The sequence below is a fragment of the Mauremys reevesii genome, linkage group 1 (assembly GCF_016161935.1).
Source record: "Mauremys reevesii isolate NIE-2019 linkage group 1, ASM1616193v1, whole genome shotgun sequence".
Taxonomy (NCBI): Eukaryota; Metazoa; Chordata; order Testudines; family Geoemydidae; genus Mauremys; species Mauremys reevesii.
Window position 1 is genome coordinate 340,668,776 of NC_052623.1, and position 20,327 is coordinate 340,689,102.

A 20,327-nucleotide genomic window follows, 5' to 3' on the forward strand; every position below is an offset into this window, starting at 1 on the left:
TTACATTATACTCTTGGAGTAATTCCATTTTCAGTCAATAGATTTACAACAGTGTAAATGAGACCAGAATTTGGCTCACTCTCCATTTTGAAGATTGCCTGTAGTTGGCGATATGTAGCAAATTTCAAGCATTTTTGCCTCAAAGGCTGTAGTAAGTGACTGTCCACTTCTTCGAAGACTCCACAGAAACTCTGATTTCAGTGAGAAGAGAGACAACCTCTCTCTTGAAACAGGGTTTGATACACTAGACTGCAGCAGCACTGACAGTCCCAAAACAAGAACACTAAGAAGACGGCAAAAAGGTAAAATCAATGGCATTTTCATGCTGCTGACATTTTCCTATTTTCCAGTGCTTGGAGTCTTGTATTACTTTCTAAAACATACACTTTAGTTCAACCACAAATTATTGGGCTAGATGTAGGATCATTGGGTGACATTGTATAAAGTGTGTTATGTAGGTCAGATGAGATGGTCATAATGGCCCCTTCTGGCTTAAAATTTATGGATTTATCCTCATCAAGGGCCAGATTCTGCCACATTCAGACACACCGAGAAGATACAACTCAAGGAGTTGTTTTCATGTTGGCCATATGCTCTGAGTTGTTGAAGCTCTCTCTTACTTTCCCTTTGACTTCATGGCGTGATCAGAACCTTTACACCTTGCCACAGGGTGGCTGGACCTTTAAGAGAGGTCCAGGCCCATCATGAGACTGTAGGCTACAGCAAGGCCAGCTGGGGAAGGAGAAGCAGGATATAAAAGGTATGTCCAGTCACCCAGTGTGAAGTGAGAGAGCAAGGAGTGTCTCTACTGGGAGACTTGAAGGGAAAGAGTAGAGGATGTTAGGTCTCTCCAGGCAAGGGCTCAAAGGTAAAGACTTCATAGAATACCTATACCAAGAGATGAACCCCTGTAATCTAGGAAAAAGACTTGTGAATGATGATACAACAAGGAGAGAAACTTGCCACAGTCCTAGTGAGAAGGCTGTGGAGGCGTAAGGAGCTGCTTTATAGAATTTGGAAAAGATGGATGAATCAAGCCTGGGTGGAAGCGGTTTCCTGCATGCTTATAATGTCTGTGTTAATGTGATTTTATCAAACCAGACCCCAAGAGCGGAGATTTTCTTCTAGAGCCTTAATCACTTGTGTGTGATTACATCAAACCTAGAGGAAAAATTGGAATCTGCCATGACCGGTAACCCATGTACACACACTTTATTAAATCTGCTATATTTTACAGTAAGGATCCAAAGCAGCAGGGCGTGCAGCAATAGTTCAATGTTTGTAGCAATTACTGAAGAATCTTGCAATGGTTTATTCTTGCTCTGTACCAATGATATTTGCAGTCCAGGCCCAGTACTGATCAGCAGAAGCTGAAGCAGTTGTACTGTTGCTAAAATCAACCAAGAGATTACTTTTCTTTTTTCCTTTACAAAAATCCTGTGCAATGGGCAATTTATAGATTTATAGATGTTTTTTCTCTCTCTTCAGCAACCTAACATCAGCTTTGTTTGACTCTAGAAGTCTCATTTCAAGGAACAGAAAAAGCTTATAATATCATTTTATGGGTCTCCTTGTGCGTATCAGAAATAAGATCTTTGCCAATCAACGTTGCACTGTCTGTAGGGAGGTTCATGAAATCTCTTTAGCACTTAGTAGAAAAACACACAGCTCCAGTATATCCATTAGAAAATAAGCAATCCAGAGTTACGGGAAGTATTTCAATGACTAAATGGTGATGATCCTTGCTCTTCCAAATAAATATCAATAACCCATTACATAAATTAAAGCTGGATGCATTACAGCAGAGAAATACTCTGTGTGTGTGAGAGAGCGAGAGAGAGTGTGTGTGTTTTCTTACATCTAGATACAGCTGAGGATAAAGTTTGCAGGGATTTTTCTTAGAAATAACATTACAGGGCTGCAGACATCCTTGTGTGACTGGTGTGAACACTATCTGATGAGTGGGTGGGGAAAAGGAAAGCCCTATATTTTAGCTAAGACTTGTTTACTAATTCATGAATGGCAGGTTCTTGATGCAGAAGCTGTGTGCAAATATTTGTCAACTGCTAAACCAAGCAAATCTTTTCTCTGGGCTAAATTTTACAAAAATAAAATCATTTGTTTGTCTAATTAGGTGTGCAAAATCAGGCAAGAAGCAATTAATATGGACAATAGATTTTCAGTGAACACACAGTGGGTGTAGGCAAAACATTGTAGGAAAGGGGTATATATATATATGGAGAACAGTAATCTACACTGTGTCAGTAGTAGATAAGTATCTATATGGGATCAATCTTCCCTCACTTCAGGATTTTTGATCCTTAGGTCAAGATTTTCAAATGCAATTAGTGATCTTGGGCACACTGCTTGAGAAAGGACCTGATTTTCATAAGGTGGGTGCACTGCTCAGCAGGTTAGGTAGGATCCTGGTAACCCTTTACATGCTGAAGGAATTTTACATCATGACACAGGACACATTTCTGAATTAAAGTGATCAACCACAGAAAACATTCAAACTTCTCTGCTACGAAGTGTTCAGACTAGTTTTCCTTGCAAAGAATCTTTCTAGCTTTCTGCATTTGATATCATAAACAGCAATAAAACAACATGACAGTGACATGATGAGTATCTTTGGATAACAGGTCAGGATAAAGTGCAGACAGATCGCACAAGGAAAAAAAATCAGTTCCGGTGCTGCAAATGTAATAAAAACAAGCAATTTGTATTTTTTTTTAATTTACAGTCTGTGGTATACTCTAGCTAATGTGACTTTTAAAACCTGTGCTGGATTGCCAAATGTTTTCAAGCTTGTGCTCTGGAGAATGAGTTTGAAGCTTTTTATAAACTAAATTAGCTACATGAAGATGTTTCCTCGAAACCAGATTAAATCTGTTCAGTTCTCCCATTTTTCTGGCCATAGACCATTAAACCATATGATATTCATAGGGTCAGATCCTCAGCTGGTCCATTGACTTCAGTGGAGCAACACTGATTTACACCAGCTACGGCTATGGCCCATGCTGATTTGACAAATACTTGGAAGGATCACAGAGTACTTCTACATGGGGCTACACATTAGAAACTATTAAAAAACTGTCACAGTTCAGAATTCAGCAGCCTGCTTATTAAGCAGTGTTTCTTTCAGGAAGCACATTACACCTGGCTTAAAGAATTTCATTGACTGATAACCAATTTTCAAGTAAAATTTAATGGTTTGCCTTTGACCTGTGAATCGCTAAAAGGTTTGGATTCTGTCTATTTAAAAGACATTGATATAGCCCATGTGACTTTTAAAACCCCCACACATTGGGGGTTATATTATTCCCTTGTTTAACACAGCCATACTGAGGAGAAGGGAGTTAGAAACATGCCTCTCTTCATTTCATACACGATCCTGAGTCACAACCATGATGTTTGGGGGAGTGCAAGGGCAGTGTCGAAGATGCCTCCCCCTTGGTGAAACTGGACAGAGCATGGATGGGGAGAGATAGAGGGTAGATGGAGCCACAGCTCAGTCCAACCACATGCCAGTGCTGGCTCGTTGTATAGTGTAGGGTGTGGCTGCACTGGAAGAAGACATGCCATGAATTACTCTACTATCTCAGTGCAAGCAGGGAGCCCTGGACACACAGTGCCTCCTGTGTTCCCATTTTGGCAGTGCACCTTTGCTCCACCCCTCACTATTGTCTATATGATGCAACCCAAACGAGCCTTTTGTTAGCACCTAGAGATTGTTAATAGGTTCAATAAATATCTATAGACAACATTATCAGGCCTTGATGCCTAAAGGTAGGCTCTTAAATTCATATCTATATAAAGCACTCTTAGCCCCTGCTCCAAGCAACAGCAATCAAGAATATTTGGTCTGCTGTATTGCCATTAGTGCAACCTGCAACAACTAATCTTTATCCTTCTCCATTCATTTTCACTTTTCTTTGCTTGTTCTGGTCTCTCCTCTTCCCCTCCCCTTTCTTTGTTAAGGGGAATATCTAACCCTAATATCTTACAGCCCAATATCCAACCACATTTAAAATATATTCTGTCTCTAGCTTCTAAAGCAGTTTAGTCAGAAGTCACAAACATAGCTTTAGATTTACACTTTTCAACAGAGTGGAGTTTAGGTTCCATCAAATGAGGTAATAAAATCACATGTCCATTTGTTCAACGCCCTCTATCTATTTTGGAAAACTACTTTCCAAGCTAATATGGGAAAGTACCAGAGACCATCTCAACTCACTCCAAGACCAAAATAATAATCAAGCACCATAGATCTTTTAGGATTCTTAGGTAAGACACATCTACTATTAAAGACAGACATTAGTCTGCTCAGCGAACATGTTAGCCAAACGTTCATGGCTTCCCTATAAAAATAATTCTTTATTACACATTTAATGTTACAGTACCAGAGGGGTAGCCGTGTTAGTCTGGATCTGTAAAAGCAGCAAAGAGTCCTGTGGCACCTTATAGACTAACAGACGTTTTGGAGCATGAGCTTTCGTGGGTGAATACCCACTTCGTCGGATGCATGCTTCTGATCAGCAGGCAGAGGGCGGCTTTTGTGAATGGACCACCCCGCCACCTTGGATCATGCAGAATGTTACAGTAGTTACTTTAAGTCAAGCTTTTTTACAAATGTCCTTCCCATAGAGGGGAAAAGGTAGAATATTTGTGTATTGGTGTTTTCTGTGACTTATACATGAAAATCATGATTACGAGAAAGATTTATATAGCTCACAGCCTTTTTGTACATCAAGACATGTCCAGTGTATTCTGTCAATACCTGCATGTTTATATCAGGCATATTTTGTGATGCTCCAGTACAGTGCATCTTACTCCAAGCTCTGCTGAATGGGAAAGAACCACCATATAATTTACAAAATCTTGCTGCATATTGGGCCAAATCCTGAGATCTTCCCTTGGTTTTTATTCAGGCAGAACGTTGACCTGTGAACTCAGTGGGAGTCTTGCCTGAGAAAATACTGAGTATAGACTCGAAATTTTGCCCCTGAGTGCAATAGAGCCCTCTTAACTAAGGCCATGTCTATACTAGCACTTATATTGGCAAATCATTTGTCGCTCAGGGGTATAAACATCCCACCTCCTGAGCAACGTAAGTTTTGCTGGCATAAGCGTTCGTGTGCACAGACTCTCTCCCGCCGACATAGCTACTGCTACTCGTTGAGCTGCTTTTATTATGTCAACAGGAGAGTTCTCTGCCATTGGCATAACACAGCTCCACAAGCGCTCTTACAGCAGCACAGCTGGATCAATACAGCTGTGCCGCTGTAAGCTTGCTAGTGTAGATATGGCCTAAGACTCTGTGCACCTAGGCTTAGTAGCATATCACGTTCTTGTGTCACAAATTCATATAATTGTGGTTAATGTTCTGTAGACGAAGGTCATTCATAACTATGATTCAATTTTTTCTGTTCAGCTAATCAACTTTGTCTAATAAACTGAACCAGAGCACATGCTTCTGATCAGCATGCAGAGGGCGGCTTTTGTGAATGGACCACCCTGACATCTTGGATCATGCAGAATGTATGTCACCTGCCAGCCACCTTCATGGGACCAGGGGATCCACTCATGGGGGATGTGCATCGTTCCAAACTAACTCTGTGAAGAATGTGCAGGAAAGCTGATCCTGCCTGAGGCTGTACTAACTTTGCTGTGGATCCCCTACACACAGTGCAGTGTAGAAGCATAATGATTTGGCATGGATGTCCCTGCGCCACGGGTGAATTTCTCAAGACCAAGGAAAATCTTGGGACTCTGTTAGGCTTGGAAGTTAAACCCCTGGTTCTTCCGTAGTGGGAAGCATTCCTCTGCATGGAGGAATCTGTAGGAAATTCCATGCGCTTCCTTTCCTTCCCATAGGCTGTTCAGTGGGAGTGGTTCATATTCTGAGGAACTACATTATGACTCATAGTTCTCTGAAAAGCATTAGAAAATGAACTTGAATTTTAGACAGGAGCTAGGGTGGAGAAACCCTGTAATTCCAGTTATTCATCTTTTAATAATTTATTGGTAATTGCTTGGGGAAGTTGCTGAACTGACAGAAGTGTGTTGTTCACTTGCAGAACAGTGGGCAGCACTACTTCAAGCTACCCTCAGGCCATCCCACTGGAAGGATGACGAGGTGATTTGACAGTTTGTTTCCCATACATATTCAATTCTGGGATGCTGGTTAGGTTTGTGGTGTTGCAGCAATTATGTGAAATGGAAATCTGTCCACAGAACTGGACTGAGACCTTCCATTCGTTTCACATATGCCAGCATCCAGCCATTATTGATCGAGGCTGGTAAACCCTTTCAGTCATTATTAACCTAAGCTGGTTTTGAACTGGTGACTGTAAGTAACCAGTTCCCTTCCTCCTGAGTTGTCTGTTCCACCCACTAGGTCTGCCCTAAAAGAAAAGGTTTTAAGACGATTAAGAATTTTTCCATATTGTAAAGAGAATGTTGACAAAGGCTTTTTTTTAACTGAGTCAGAAAAACATCTCATGGGACTGGATATTCATTTGTAATGTATTCACTTGATTTCTCTCGTGCACAAAATGAACAGCTATTGTAATAACCTGACTCCTGCGGAAGAAAAACATAATATGAGTTACATGCATGCTAATTTGCTATTCAGTTTGCTGTTTGGCAAAATGAGCCCCTAACGTACAATTTCTTCTGACAAGGAAGAAAGTCAATTATTTTCCCCACACAGTTTGGTTCATTTAAACACTGTACCCTTTGCTAGCCAAATAACTGTGTCATAGTATTATTTTTCTACAGAGAGCAAAAAAGAAATTGACAAAAATGCCAGTCCTTTCTGGAAAGATGACCTATATTAAACCCACTTGTAATTGCCTCCTCAGCCATCACCCAGCTGGACTTCTAGTAAGTAACAAAATAAGAACTTTTAGGAAGAGCAAAAGAGCCCAACATGCCAGTCATTGTTCTGTTTTGCTTATCTTAACCTCCTGGCTTTTTCATTAGACTTCTCAGTCCATACCACCTATTTATGCATCTTCCAAACTTTGAATAATAATATCTAGCTATTGTATGTGGCTTTTCAACAGTACATTTCAAAGCACCTTACAAAGGCAATCAGTATCATTATCCCAATTTTACAGATGGGGAAACTGAGGCACAGAGCGGGATTAAAATGATTTGCCAAAGGTCACACAACTGGCCATCAGCAGAGCTATGAACAGAGCCCAGTTCCAGTCCAGGCTCTATCTACTAGACCACGTTAGCCTATGCAGCTTTAGAGAAGAACAAGACAAGTTCTTTGGAACAGGGACAGTCCTTTCGTTCTGTGCTTGTACAGCCACGAGCACAGGGATCAGCAACCTTTGGCACGCGGCCTGTCAGGGAAATCCGCTGGCGGGCCGGGAGGATTTGTTTACCTACAGCATCTGCAGTCTCGGCTGATTGCATGAGCCGAGGGATGTGCTGGCCGCCACTTCCCGCAGCCCCCATTGGCCTGGAATGCTGAACCGTGGCTAGTGGGAGCTGCGATCGGACGAACCTGCGGACGCTGCAGGTAAACAAATCGGCCCAGCCCGCCAGCAGATTTCCCTGATGGGCCATGTGCCAAAGGTTGCTGATCCCTGCCCTAGCACAATGGAGTCCTGGTCCATGAATGGGGCTGCTAGGTGCCACTACAATACAAATAACTGTTCTTTTCAGCGGCCATTGATTTAGGGCAGGGGCCGGCAACCTTTCAGGAGTGGTGTGCTGAGTCTTCATTTATTCACTCGGATTTAAGGTTTCGGGTGCCGGTAATACATTTTAATGTTTTTAGAAGGTCTCTTTCTATAAGTCTATAATATATAACTGAACTATTGTTGTATGTAAAGTAAATACGGTTTTTAAAATGTTTAAGAAGCTTCATTTAAAAAATTAAATTAAAATGCAGAGCCCCCTGGACCAGTGGCCAGGACCCAGGCAGTGTGAGTGCCACTGAAAATCAGCTCGCGTGCCGCCTTCGGCCACCGTGCCATAGGTTGCCTACCCCGATTTAGGGCATCTCAGTCTTTGCATGTCCAGCTTGCGCCATCAGGCTTGATTTTCCCCACCTTGAACTTCATTTGAAGCAGTTCAATGGGTGATCCATGTTCCAAAGACAGTTGATGGTAGAAGAACATGAGGCAAAAAAAGAAAATCTTGGATGGAGGATGTGGTATCCTGAGTGGATGAAGAGGACTATTCCTTCACAATGAGTTTAGCAGAGGATCATACAGAATGGGCTACCATGGCTGCAAATCTCCAGTAATGGAGATGCCACATAAAAAGAAAAACTTCCTAAGGTCAGCTTGACCTCCCTTCTTGTGGATCTCTTAAAGTTTGCAGTAAAACAAATTTTCTACAGCAGATCATACGACTGTATTTTTTGAAGACTAAGGAAATTTCCACAGAAAAACCTTAGCTGAAGTGGCATTAAGGTGGCAAGAGTGCATGGGTGAGTTAAGTGCCTATTACCTGTCAAGAATATTAGAGTTTAAAACCATAGAAGCTCAGGAAAGGCAGAATTAGCATTGTACTTGTCAAATAAGGCACCCAGGCTACTACTACTACCTTATCCATCCACAGACAAACACTGAAGGCAATTGTTCTTAGATCATTATAAAGGGCTCACTCCTGGAAGGTGCACCCAGTTGTAATAGGTTTTCAGCACCTCATAGTAAAGAGCTCTGTGATCTCATGTGACAGCCAGTTCTTTAAATATCATTTGACTGTGCTAGCATGTCTGCATATATAAACTTCATACCCCCAGAACATGCTCTTAGAGCACTTCCATGAATCATACTTAGTAACTGGAGACATGAATGGATGAGACAAATTATTAAACCAAAGCTGCACACTGTACTTTTTTGATAGTCTCTGTATAAGTAAGGGAAGATGGCATGCTGCCTTCTCTTGTGGTAGTTATGATAGTTTAAGAGCTTATCTGAGAAGTGCAAACTTACCTCAGCATATCCTGGGTTTCTAATTTTCCCTAATATTCTCGACAAGCTTTGTGTACTCATATCACTCACATGTGCCTAAAATTTTAACTTCACTTTCTTCTCTGTGGGAATCTGCCTTCCACCCTCCTGCTTTATTTTTCCAATGTCTTCTCCAGTCCAGTTTGTAAGATACCAGGCATGAACCTTCAAGGATAAAGGGTATATTCTCTTCTCAAAAAATCCCCACACACTATGGCACACACTCAAGAGATGATCATGTTCTAAAAGAGGAAAGTACACAGGCTATTAAGCTGCTGAATGATGTCAGTGGAACTTACTTTTTAAAACACTTTTTAGGGAATTCAGAATAAAGAGCTATTTAGAGAGGTAATCACAGACATGGAATAAAAGCCTATAAAATATTTCTAGGTAAACACTTACATGCATAAACATGTTGCTTGTTTACCCAGAAAGGTGACATCTAACTAATTTACACTGTATAATGACTATTAAGATATAGATATATTATCCCCCTGCCTCTCCAATTCAGCCCTCAGTTACTCCCGTGCAACTTAATTTAACTCACTGAGGCTGCATGGGCATAAATGAGGGCTGTCTTTGTCCTAGTGTCCTTAACAATTCAGGACTAGATTTAGGACTGAGAATCTATTTTTCTTTTAATTCTGCCTAAGGATTTCACAGTAAGTATTGATCTGTGAGCTGTTGCACAAGAACCTCACTCAGTGGCCATTCCTCAACTGCTATTCATCCATGCTAAAAATACAGTGTCATGCTAACGCAGTGTTAGAAACAGCAACATTAGGGGTTCTCCCCACTAGCCGTTAGGGAATCTTGGGGGGAAAAAAAACAAAAAAACCAACAACCACTTATTCCAGACTGGCCTGATTTTCATAAGTGCCGAGCAGTGAGCACAACTCAGACTAACTGCCACAGTGTATCCTTAGCTTATTTAATCAAATAAGCTTCATGCTCATCCATTTACAAATAAATTTAGAAGCCCATTAAACAGCTACATACATTTCATATGCTCTAGTTCAAACAGGAATCAACTCAGAAAAGATCAATGGCCTGTATTATAAAGGTGATCAGAATGGTCCCAATCGTCCCTTATGGCTTCGAATCTATGATGCAGGATAGACATATCTTCTTGATGGACAACACAATTTGAAGACTTAGCTGCACAGACATGAAACCAGATTTGTTTTCTATTCTATTCTATATAGTTCTCATGCTGCGCTACCACTGTAGTATCTGAGCACTTTCTAGCAGTGCGTTAAGTAACATAACAAACATCTTCATCCTCTACCTACGTTCATTAAGTGACCCAGCCCCACCTTCCCTCACTGCTTGCAATGGCGAATCCCACAGGATGATCCTGGCCACATAATCTGTATACCCTTCCGTTCCCCTCAGGTTTACTTGCTTTTCAGTTCCCTCAGAAGGGGAAGAGGTCCATTAGCTGGAATCATCAATGTTTAGGGGTAAACCCCTCGCCGCACCTGGGTGTGTCCGTGTGCGTGATCAGGGAGCGCTTGTGTGCTGGTCTCTGGGGAAGGGCAGGGCACTTCTTGTAGGAAGGATCATCTCCAGTCTCCAGGGTATTGGGCCCATGGAAGCAGGAGCACCCCACATACACTCCAGGATTGAGACAGCTGCCCCTACATGAAGGGTGAACTCAAAACCAGCATTAGGCATAAGCAGACTAAGCAATTGCTTAGGGCTTTGAGCAGCTCAAGGGGGTGCCCTATTCGCTTTTTTAGTATGGGGAGGAGAGAAATATTCCTGCTTAGGGCCCCCAGTGGGCTAGCACCAGCTCTGGGTGAAGCATCGGGAACAAGTTATATCCCATTCCCTTATCTTCATGGCCGCCACCCCAGGCTAAACCTGGACTGTACCTGTGTTCTATGCACTTATTATCTGACTGGTAATAGTTCCTTATGTTCACTGCATGTCTGCACTTTAATCTATGGTTTTGTTGTCAGAACTGACTTGAAGCTGAAATAACTCCAAATATATGCACTAGGACGAAAGACTAGCAATGTAGGCTTGATACATGAAAATTGTGTTAAATCCACCCCCATCCCTCTGAACAAATGCCCAGTAAATTTGCTCGGCCTGGGTATTACGTCTGATTTTGATGGCGGGGGTGGGGGAGGAGAGAGAAATTAACCCATCAAACTATGGGTAGGGTTTGAAGCACCTCTGAAGCCTCTTTGCAGACATGTCAGCCCAGCCCCTCCTGTGTATGGTTTCTTGAACACTAGATCTGCAGAAGTGACAGTCCAGAGGCCTAGCCTCTGCCCAGAACCTAACTAGCATATTCAGTGCAGACTCCTCCCGGTACCGCTGCTCTGCCTGCACACGAAGGGGCAGCAGGGAGGGTGTTCTGCAGCACAGACAGCCTTGCAGCTAACAGGTGCTTTTTGCCCAGCAGGGACAGAACTGGAAAGATGACATCTTGACACCGTACATTTGGGAAAGGAGCATTGCCTGTAGCACTGTAATTCAGTCCCACATGATAATATGCTGCAGCCATGGGCTAACCATACTTGGATGCAGCCGGACATGGAGAGCTATTGAGATTTCCTGCCATGCTGAGCCTTCACCCTGCATGAGAAAGGGTCTTGCGATCAGGAGGAGGAAGACAAGGTGTGTGTGTCCCTCTTGCAACATTTGCAGCAGCTACTGTCAGCACCCTTATGATCTCAGGCAGCCACCCCTGCCATCTTTTATTCCAGCTGTAACCACTCCGTTTCAAACACCAGAGGGGAAGATGCTGGCATGCTAAAAAGAACTCTCTTGCTGGCTGTGGCCAAGGACCCATAAGAGACAAGTAGACTTTGAGTGAAAACAAGCAGTGTGCTTCTGGATCATTAAACGCTGCTACATTATCATTCCCTGATCACTGCCATCATTGCTTTGGCATCTGAGCTGCACAACGATGCCAATTCCTTCCAAATGTATTGAAAACTATTAACGAAACTTTAGAGACAAAGCCCTTCGGCAATTTAGTCAGGCCTAACAGTAAAAGGCCACTTGCTGGGCTTTGGCAAATGCATTGAGGACATTTTGTATTATAAATCTTCCTGAACTACAGAGAAGAGCTGAGAGCTCTAGGGGATGGTGCATGATACAGAAAAAGAGGGGCAGTTTGGTAAGATCCATTCAGTTTTCCCACAGATCAGTCACACGCCGATCTTAGTAGCATCTCACAGGACTGAAAACTAATTGATCGTTAGGGGTCCAGTCCTTCATTCCATCAGCCAACGGCATGCTGTGCCAGTTTTAGTAAGGCATGCAACAACTCCCTTGTAGGCCTTAGGCAGTCCAAAATGGCATCCTCTGTGCATATGTGGTGTGTACAAGGTCACGCTCTGTGGAAGATGCCATTTTGTTCTACAAAATGGCATCCTTCATGAAGGCCAGACGGAACCATTCTGGGAGCTGGATCCAGTCCACAGCCCTCCAGTTGGACAACATATAACCACTCAGGCACAGAAAGGCCATGGAGTGCATGCCTTGCAGACAGAGATGGCATGCCCCTGCCTTCAGCACCTCACTCTCCTGACAAAATCTGAGGGAAACTTTTGGGTGTGCACCAAGACAGCCTAAGGCATAGGCCTGACAGGCCCTCAACTCTGGAAGTAATGTGACTGTTGTATTGTCTGCTTTCACTTTAAAAAAAGACTGTGTGCTAGGTATGCAGGGTCACTCTAGACTGTTTGAAAAGGATTTAAACAGATCTGATACTGTTAATATTTAACATTTATATCCTCTATTAGCTTCAACTGAGTCACCGCTCCGTTGTGCTAGGCACTGTACAAACGTATAATAACTGAACATCTCTGCCCCAAATAGCTTACAAATTTAGCTGATCACATCATCTGACTGGCTGAATATTCTGACATCTCTGCTTTGTTTTTGTTGTTTTTTAAATGAGGAGATGCCATATTATATATGGGGATCATTCAATTATCTTGCTGCTGTGCCACCTCTGCTGTGGTGGGGCTCGTGGGATTTCTAAGATATGTATTAGTTAATTATTACAATTTTACATGATCTGGCACCGTATAAATCTTTCTAAGATCTCCTCTGCCTCTGGTTTTATATAAACAGCTTCATTCACTGTTTGGATAACTAGAACTAGTCACCTGCAGTTCATTGGTATTGGTTGGTCAAACAACTCATTTTTATAATAGCAAATAGGAGCTGGGGAATGTGGCTCCTGGGAGAGACCACCCAAGATAAAAAAATACCCAGCAGAAAACTCTGCATGTTTACATTTGCAGCATTTCTACCAGCTTTTCTCCTCAGAAGAGCAGGGCGAGGGAAGGCTGGCATGCAAAGGGGACCCAAAATTCCATTTACCTCAAAGATATGTGAGGAATGAAATATGCAAATCCCAAGCCTTCAAATGTTTTCCTGCCTACTTCCTCCATGACAGCAGCTGTCCTGCCTTTGGCTAACTACCATCCTCCTGCATTTGCAACCTACCTGATGTGCAAGGGAGACAGAAATCACTGGGGGGAAGGAGGGGAGAGAGAAGAGAATATCTTCTGCTCCAAGCAGCAATAAGTAAATTTCCACTTGAAACCCATCATTTAACAAGTCAGCAGGCTCCATAGCTCCATGCCATCCTATCCTCAACCCTGTGGAGTGGCAGTGCCCCAGACATCTCTGGGGATAGGAGGGACTATATACAATAGTCACTGCTCTCCCCTTTTCTCTGTTTGGGATCTTAGCCTTTCTACCACATTATGCTCAATTTCCCAGTAGATGTAACTCAGGGACAGCAATCCTTCATCAGGCTGCATTCTCAAGGAATCTCAGAAGCCAGCCGCTCCCAGCGTGACACTGATGAATAGATTTTCAAAAGGCATGAAGTGTTCACCTAACATGCTGAACTATTCTGAAAATCTAGCCCCAGTTATGGTGGCTAGGTCTCTGTGCCACATGTAAAGACTATAGCTTCTCCCAGAGTGTCAGGAAGTAACTGGGAGGAACTTTAGGGTGTATTCTTCCAGCCCGAGGGAGAAAGTGAAGCTATTGTGTACCCGTAGGCACTGGCAGCACCAGGAGAGATACCTCTGAATTCTCTTCCAGTAATACATTCACGTTGCTCTGTTGTTTATACCTGTACCACCATTCCAGGAACTCCGCCTGCTTGTGCTAACGCACCAATAAGAAGCCCATGAGCCCATGTACAATACACACAAATATTTTTAGATTGGAGGCTACTGATTCCCATAGGCAAGTTGTACCATTCTCAGTGGTGATTTCTCTTGTGAATGACAAGTGCACACAGTGGTTGAAGAGGAGCCTGAGAAAAATAACCGTTTACAGTGAGAGTATCAGAAGGTGAAGGGGAATTAAATATACAAGGCATGATTTTCCATCCTTTCTCATCCTGCATGGTGATTTACATTTGTGCACAGTGGGTGTGAAATGCTGCTCACAGTGGGTGTGAGCCAATGGAGGATTCAGGTTAGGCAGCAGCAGTTTACACTCCGTGTGCAGAAGTGTAAATAACAGCACACAACAGCGGTGAGAGAATCAGGCCCACTGCAAAATAAAACCACAAGGTAACTAGTTTCATGCAGCTATAATTCCACCTGGTCTGCAGGAAGAGAACAGCTTGGATCTCAGCATTATTCATTTCCCTGCAGGGCAAGAAATCCCCAGGAGGATTACAAGTAACTCCAATTGACTTCAGGAGCCCAGGGCTATACAAAGGGTATGAACTATCTTTTTAAACTCTGTAGTCTGGGACAGCGGGAGAGCTACGTATTTGAAATTAATTAGTGGGTGCAATATCTATTTTGTAGAATTAATGCCAAGGGAGTACACAGAGAGAAAACTGCTGTAATGCCTTGTGAAAGAGCAAAGGGAGCGAAAGAGCTGCCAGCAGGAGACTTGAACCTTGGAGCAGACTTGCTAAAGGAGCCAACCAGAAATACCTGGACCAGGGAGGGAACTTTGAGCAGCTGATTCCTTAGAAGAGCCTGAGGCAGTTCTCGAAGCGGGAGCTGACCCTGGGATGTCTGTAAGAGAGTCAGCTCTGAGAAGGCAGAGGCAAACCAAACCCTAGAATGGGGCACCTCCTAATAGGCTGACCAGATGTCCCGATTTTATAGGGACAGTCCCGATTTTTAGGTATTTTTCTTATATAGGCTCCTATATACCCGCCACCCCCTGTCCCGATTTTTCACACTTGCTGTCTGGTCACCCTACCTAAGAACTGATAAAAGGACCCTGTGAACACCAGGCTCTGAGGTAAAAGTTGTGCCCTGGGATGGACTTTGGGGACTTCGAGTTTTGCTTTTTGAGTTTATTTGTCTGAATGAAGCCAGGCCCAATAAGGGTGGTGATTGGATGAGCAAATGTGTCGAGTCTGTTTAAAAGGGCCTGGAAGAGGGAGGCTACAAATCACAGTAGTACAGAGGCACCCCAGACACAAGGGGGCACATGGGAGTGTCCCACTTGTTTACATGCCTGAAAGACAGGAGGAGGATGTGAAAAAATAATTGAGATTTTCGGCCAAAAATGCTGGGAAAGCAATATATAGCAATGCAACAAAATTAAATGCTGGGAAAGCAATATATAGCAATGCTACTTCCAATTAAATGCTGGAGGGAAACCAGTGGTCGGCAACAAGCAATTACTTCTAGACAGAAGTGGATTTTGACATATGCTATTAGAAATTTCAATAGTAGTTAAAAGAAAGTCTGATTTTTCTGCAACAAAACCACAAAAGCCTAAATTACACACCACTGGCAGAATATAAATCGCGTGTATCTCCACGGAAAAACACTTAATTCCTAATCAATACACTCTCTTATTTAAAAATGTGCAATTCTGAAAAAACAACAAACAGACCTAGCACCTATTAGATCTTGATATATAGGGTGTTTTACACTTTGACATAGAAGAATTGTACTGCAGCACTGGTCCTGATTCACCAGCCGTAGAACATGTAATAGGATACAAAATAACACATATCTGCTCTCAGCTGATCTCTTTCACTCTCACCACACACACACACACACACACGTGACGGGATGACGAGGGAGAAAAGTTTCTATAGACTATAACAGAAAGCAATAACTTTTCTATAGGTTTTTAAACTGATATAATTTTAAAAAGAATTATACTGCTTCTCTAGGGTAGTTCCAGAAACTCTATAGAAAGGCCTGAATACTTCATGAAATTCTGAAAGTTCTGAACTTTTACACAAGCCTATTCAATTTCTTTAGATCCTTAATGGCTTCATCCCTATTAAATTCTATAGGAGATTGTCATATGGGGTAGAGTATCAGAGGGGTAGCCGTGTTAGTCTGGATCTGTAAAAAGCAACAAAGAGTCCTGCAGCATGCGTCTGATGAAGTGGGTATTCACCCATGAAAGCTTATGCTCCAATACATCTGTTAGTATATAAGGTGCCACCGGACTCGTATGAAGAGGACAGACATATAGAGAGTGACAGACATACAGCCTCTGGATATGTCTCACTAATATAGCCAAGTTGCTTATGTGTTTTCAGTATCAAACTGTTTACAGTAATTTATCTATTTTTAACAAAGTCCCATGGCCCTTTTGGTAGGTCACTGTTTTCTGTTATCACTAAAAACATGTACGATGAGCAGTACATTTCCTGCTGCACAGGACTGAGCAACCATCGTTAGCACCGCAAACCACGTGCATGCTACTTAATAAGCATTCTAATAAAACCAGGTGTAAATTTTGTTTGGATTTTATTATTTTTACCTGATACAGTGTGATCCTTTGGGTCTCTCAGTAGTTTGAGTCTTGCATGAGGGAAAATGTACTGAAGAGGCTTCCCATTTATCTGCGGAACATAAAACATGCATGTCATAAAAAATGTAAAGCATGTCCATTTTAATAACAACTTAAAAAAGCCAGTCATACAACCAACGCTCCTATGAATCATATATCTGGTTTTGGGATATTTGACAATCATATCTCATCCTTGTTCAATCATTCCCCAGAGTTTTAACCCACAAATTGTTTGGGCATTACTTCCATATTACTGGAGTCATTTTAAGGCTGGCTTTAGTTTTTGTTTATTTTCCTTGAGACTTGAAATTGTCTGCTTTGTTCTATTGCATCCCCTAATGGGTGCCATAAAGCAGTGTGACTGTTGATCCTTTGACTATGGGATTTGTGTAATGCATAAGGAGAGGGCTGGAATGCAAACAGGGGCCTAAGATGAAGGTGTGGATAGATGTATAAAAGGTCCATGAGGTATTGCTTTGGTCTCACCAAAAATACACATTCTGAATGAATCTCTCCCCATCTTAGGCATTGCTAACATACCCCTCACCCTAGTTATATAGTCAGATAGGGGCTCTTACTCTTTTTTTGTCTCATCTATAAGCATGTATTTTATTTCCTCTCTTGCCTGAACCTCAGACTCCTTCTTTAATCGCATTAGTTAATTCTTTAAGGCCGGTGTTTTCAAAGAAAGATGCCTAACCTCCAATTACTGTCAAGATTTAAAGTTCCTTTGAAAATCCCAGCCTAAAACTTTTATATGAAGATGTGTGACAATTGCCATTTTGGCTGACAGCACGGATCCCCAGAGCTGAAAGCATGAGTCTCTACAGCTTGTGCTACAGTGCTATGTTCTCAAGCTGCCAGCTGTTACAGATCCATAGCCCCTGTGGACCGGGCACTGAGAGGGACATGAAACATACACTGACCCGAGGGTTACAGATGCTTTCTGTCTGTCCCTGCTGAAAGGGTCCATGTGGAAAGACTGATGCACGACTATGCCTATGACACTTTCACCCCAACTTGTCCCCCACTTGCATCTTTCAATGTTAGAGCAGAATGCACAATCTCCCTGCCTTTTATTTTCTATGGGCACCAATTACACATGTGGAGTTTAAGCCACTTCCTTGTGAGCTGAAGTATAAAAGATGGAGTTAGGAAACTGTTTTGCAGCTGTATCTCAGAATGACAAATCTGTTTGCAATGGATTTCCTGTCGGGCTCACATATTCTTGGGTTAGACAAGAATTCTAAAAGCAGATGATCATATCACAGTGGGTCAGCATATAAGCAGTAATGCAGTTTCAGTAGTTTATTTAATAACAATAAACTATTGGTACCTTCTCCCCTGGACCTCACTGCCTCTGATTTAATTTGATGATTGAGTCACAACAACCCTCTTTTGTCTTTCTTCAGTAAGTGATTATGATCATATTCAAATTATGTGAGGCGTGCAATGAGATTTCATCTTGATTTCTTTTGAAGATTTCTGAGATAAACTGCTATTCTAGTTTCATATTTACTCAGTTATTATATCCATTTACGGTGGTCACCCTTCAGAAGTGTCTACTGCTTTGAGGATATTATTAGTTTTATTAGTATTCCTCATATTAAGTATAAAGAATCTCTCTCAAATTAGTAGAATCATTTGAGCTAGCAGACATTTTAAATGTGACCCTTGTTCGTACAAATTGAAAAGGGAAAGTTTGGTATAGCCTAGACAACTGAGTAATAGAAAGGTCCTCGGTTAAAGTAGCATGTAGAGACTTCAACAGCCATTGTACTAGATACTTTACCAGCACAAAGAGTAACTGCCCCAAAGAGTTTATAATCTAAATACACAACACACACAAGGTGGGAGGCGAAACAGAGAGGTGATGTGACATGCCCAAATTCACCCAGAAGGTCAGTAGCAGAGGTAAGAAGGAAAACTAGATCTTACCTCCTATCCTAGTTTAGACTGTCTTACCTCTACAGAATTGAACTACTGTCCCCATTGAAGTAAGTAACCAAATTACCTTTGATTTCAGTGGGAACAGTCTTGTACAAGTTACTTTATCCTGGTTTACCTCGTAAAATGGGCTGTGAAATCAGATTTTTAAATAAAAGCTAATTAAGGGGTAGCCCATGAGTTTAACAGTGCACATGAGCACTACAGAACAAGTCAAACCTGACGGCTGGTACTGTATGCAGAAGCTACTTACTGAAACTGGAATTTTGCCAAGACACCAGGATCTACCATGTCTACTGTTGCTCAAAGTACTATGGGATTTTAATGAACAGAAGTGATCAGAATCTTGGTTTTAATTAATATTATTAGCAAAATATAGCAAGTATAATTCTTATTAAAATAATCTATTTGAAATCTTACAGAAGTTGGTTAACTGTAATTATATTGTCTGAAAGCTACACTGAATCATTTTATAGGTATATATCCACTGGAGTATTAAAAAAAATAAGGTAAAGTAATAGTCAAAGAAGTGCTATAAGCACATTGGGGCAAATTTTTAGCTCTGGGATAAATCATTAGGATAAATCAACATAGCTCCATTTTTAGCAACAGAGTTATGTCAATTTATCACAGGTGAGGTTCTGGCCTATAAACTGCAAATTCCAATATATTTTATTTTATCTTTATTTTCTGAATATATAATAATCCCCAAAATGTACACCACCGAATTGCATGTCTCAGTGGCAGGCACATCAGAAAAAATAGACCAGCACTCACATAGTCTGTTGCTCTCATGACTTACACTTCCAGACTTTTATGATAAGTGTAAATCTTGGTAATAAATATGCTTATGAATAAAAGTATCAGAACTTATTGGAATCCAGGTCTTCATATTCTCCTTTACTGTTGGTGGGGAAGAGTGCTTAAACTGAAGATCATATTAGAGTGTTAGCTGCAGAACAGTATGTGTCAGAGCTGAGAGGAAAGAGGCAGAAAAATGAATGGCAAAAAAATGTTGCTGAAAATAGGTAATGCTAGTGGGAATGGTTATGTCATCTCTGATCATTAGGGGTGTTTTTACATCCACCAGTCACTCAGATGCATTTATATAAAGTATATTCATCTATTACAGGGGTCGGCAACCTTTCAGAAGTGGTGTGCCGAGTCTTCATTAATTCACCCTAATTTAAGGTTTTGCGTGCCAGTAATACATATTAACATTTTTAGACGGTCTCTTTCTATAAGTCTATAATATATAACTAAACTATTGTTGTATGCAAAGTAAATACTTTTTTTAAAATGTTTAAGAAGCTTCATTTAAATTTAAATTAAAATGCAGAGCCTCCTGGACCAGTGGCTAGGACCCGGGCAGTGTGAGTGCCACTGAAAATCAGCACACGTGCCATAGGTTGCCTACAGGGAAAACAAGCTGGTGCCTAGGGCGCAAAAAATGTGAGGGCGTCCCAGCCGGGAGGGCGGGGGGGCTGGGCACCTTCCGCTTCGCCGGCCGCAGCTCGCGGCTGGGCCTGGCGGCGGTGGGGGGGCTGACCATGACGCCTGCGCGAGCGCTGCGTCGGCGGCGCCTGCTGGACCGGGCGGCTCACCGCGTAGGATGACCGCGGC

At 42.1% G+C, this 20,327-nt stretch overlaps 1 protein-coding gene across 2 annotated transcripts in view; it reads right to left on the reverse strand.

The window, feature by feature from the left end:
- PCLO (piccolo presynaptic cytomatrix protein) overlaps positions 1-20,327 on the reverse strand; it is a 519,980-nt gene that overhangs the window by 148,970 nt on the left and 350,683 nt on the right. For both annotated transcript variants that reach the window (XM_039518832.1, XM_039518825.1), the window contains exon 9: positions 16,728-16,809. In XM_039518832.1, the coding sequence (XP_039374766.1) occupies positions 16,728-16,809 (82 nt within the window). The remainder of the gene's footprint in view (positions 1-16,727; positions 16,810-20,327) is intronic.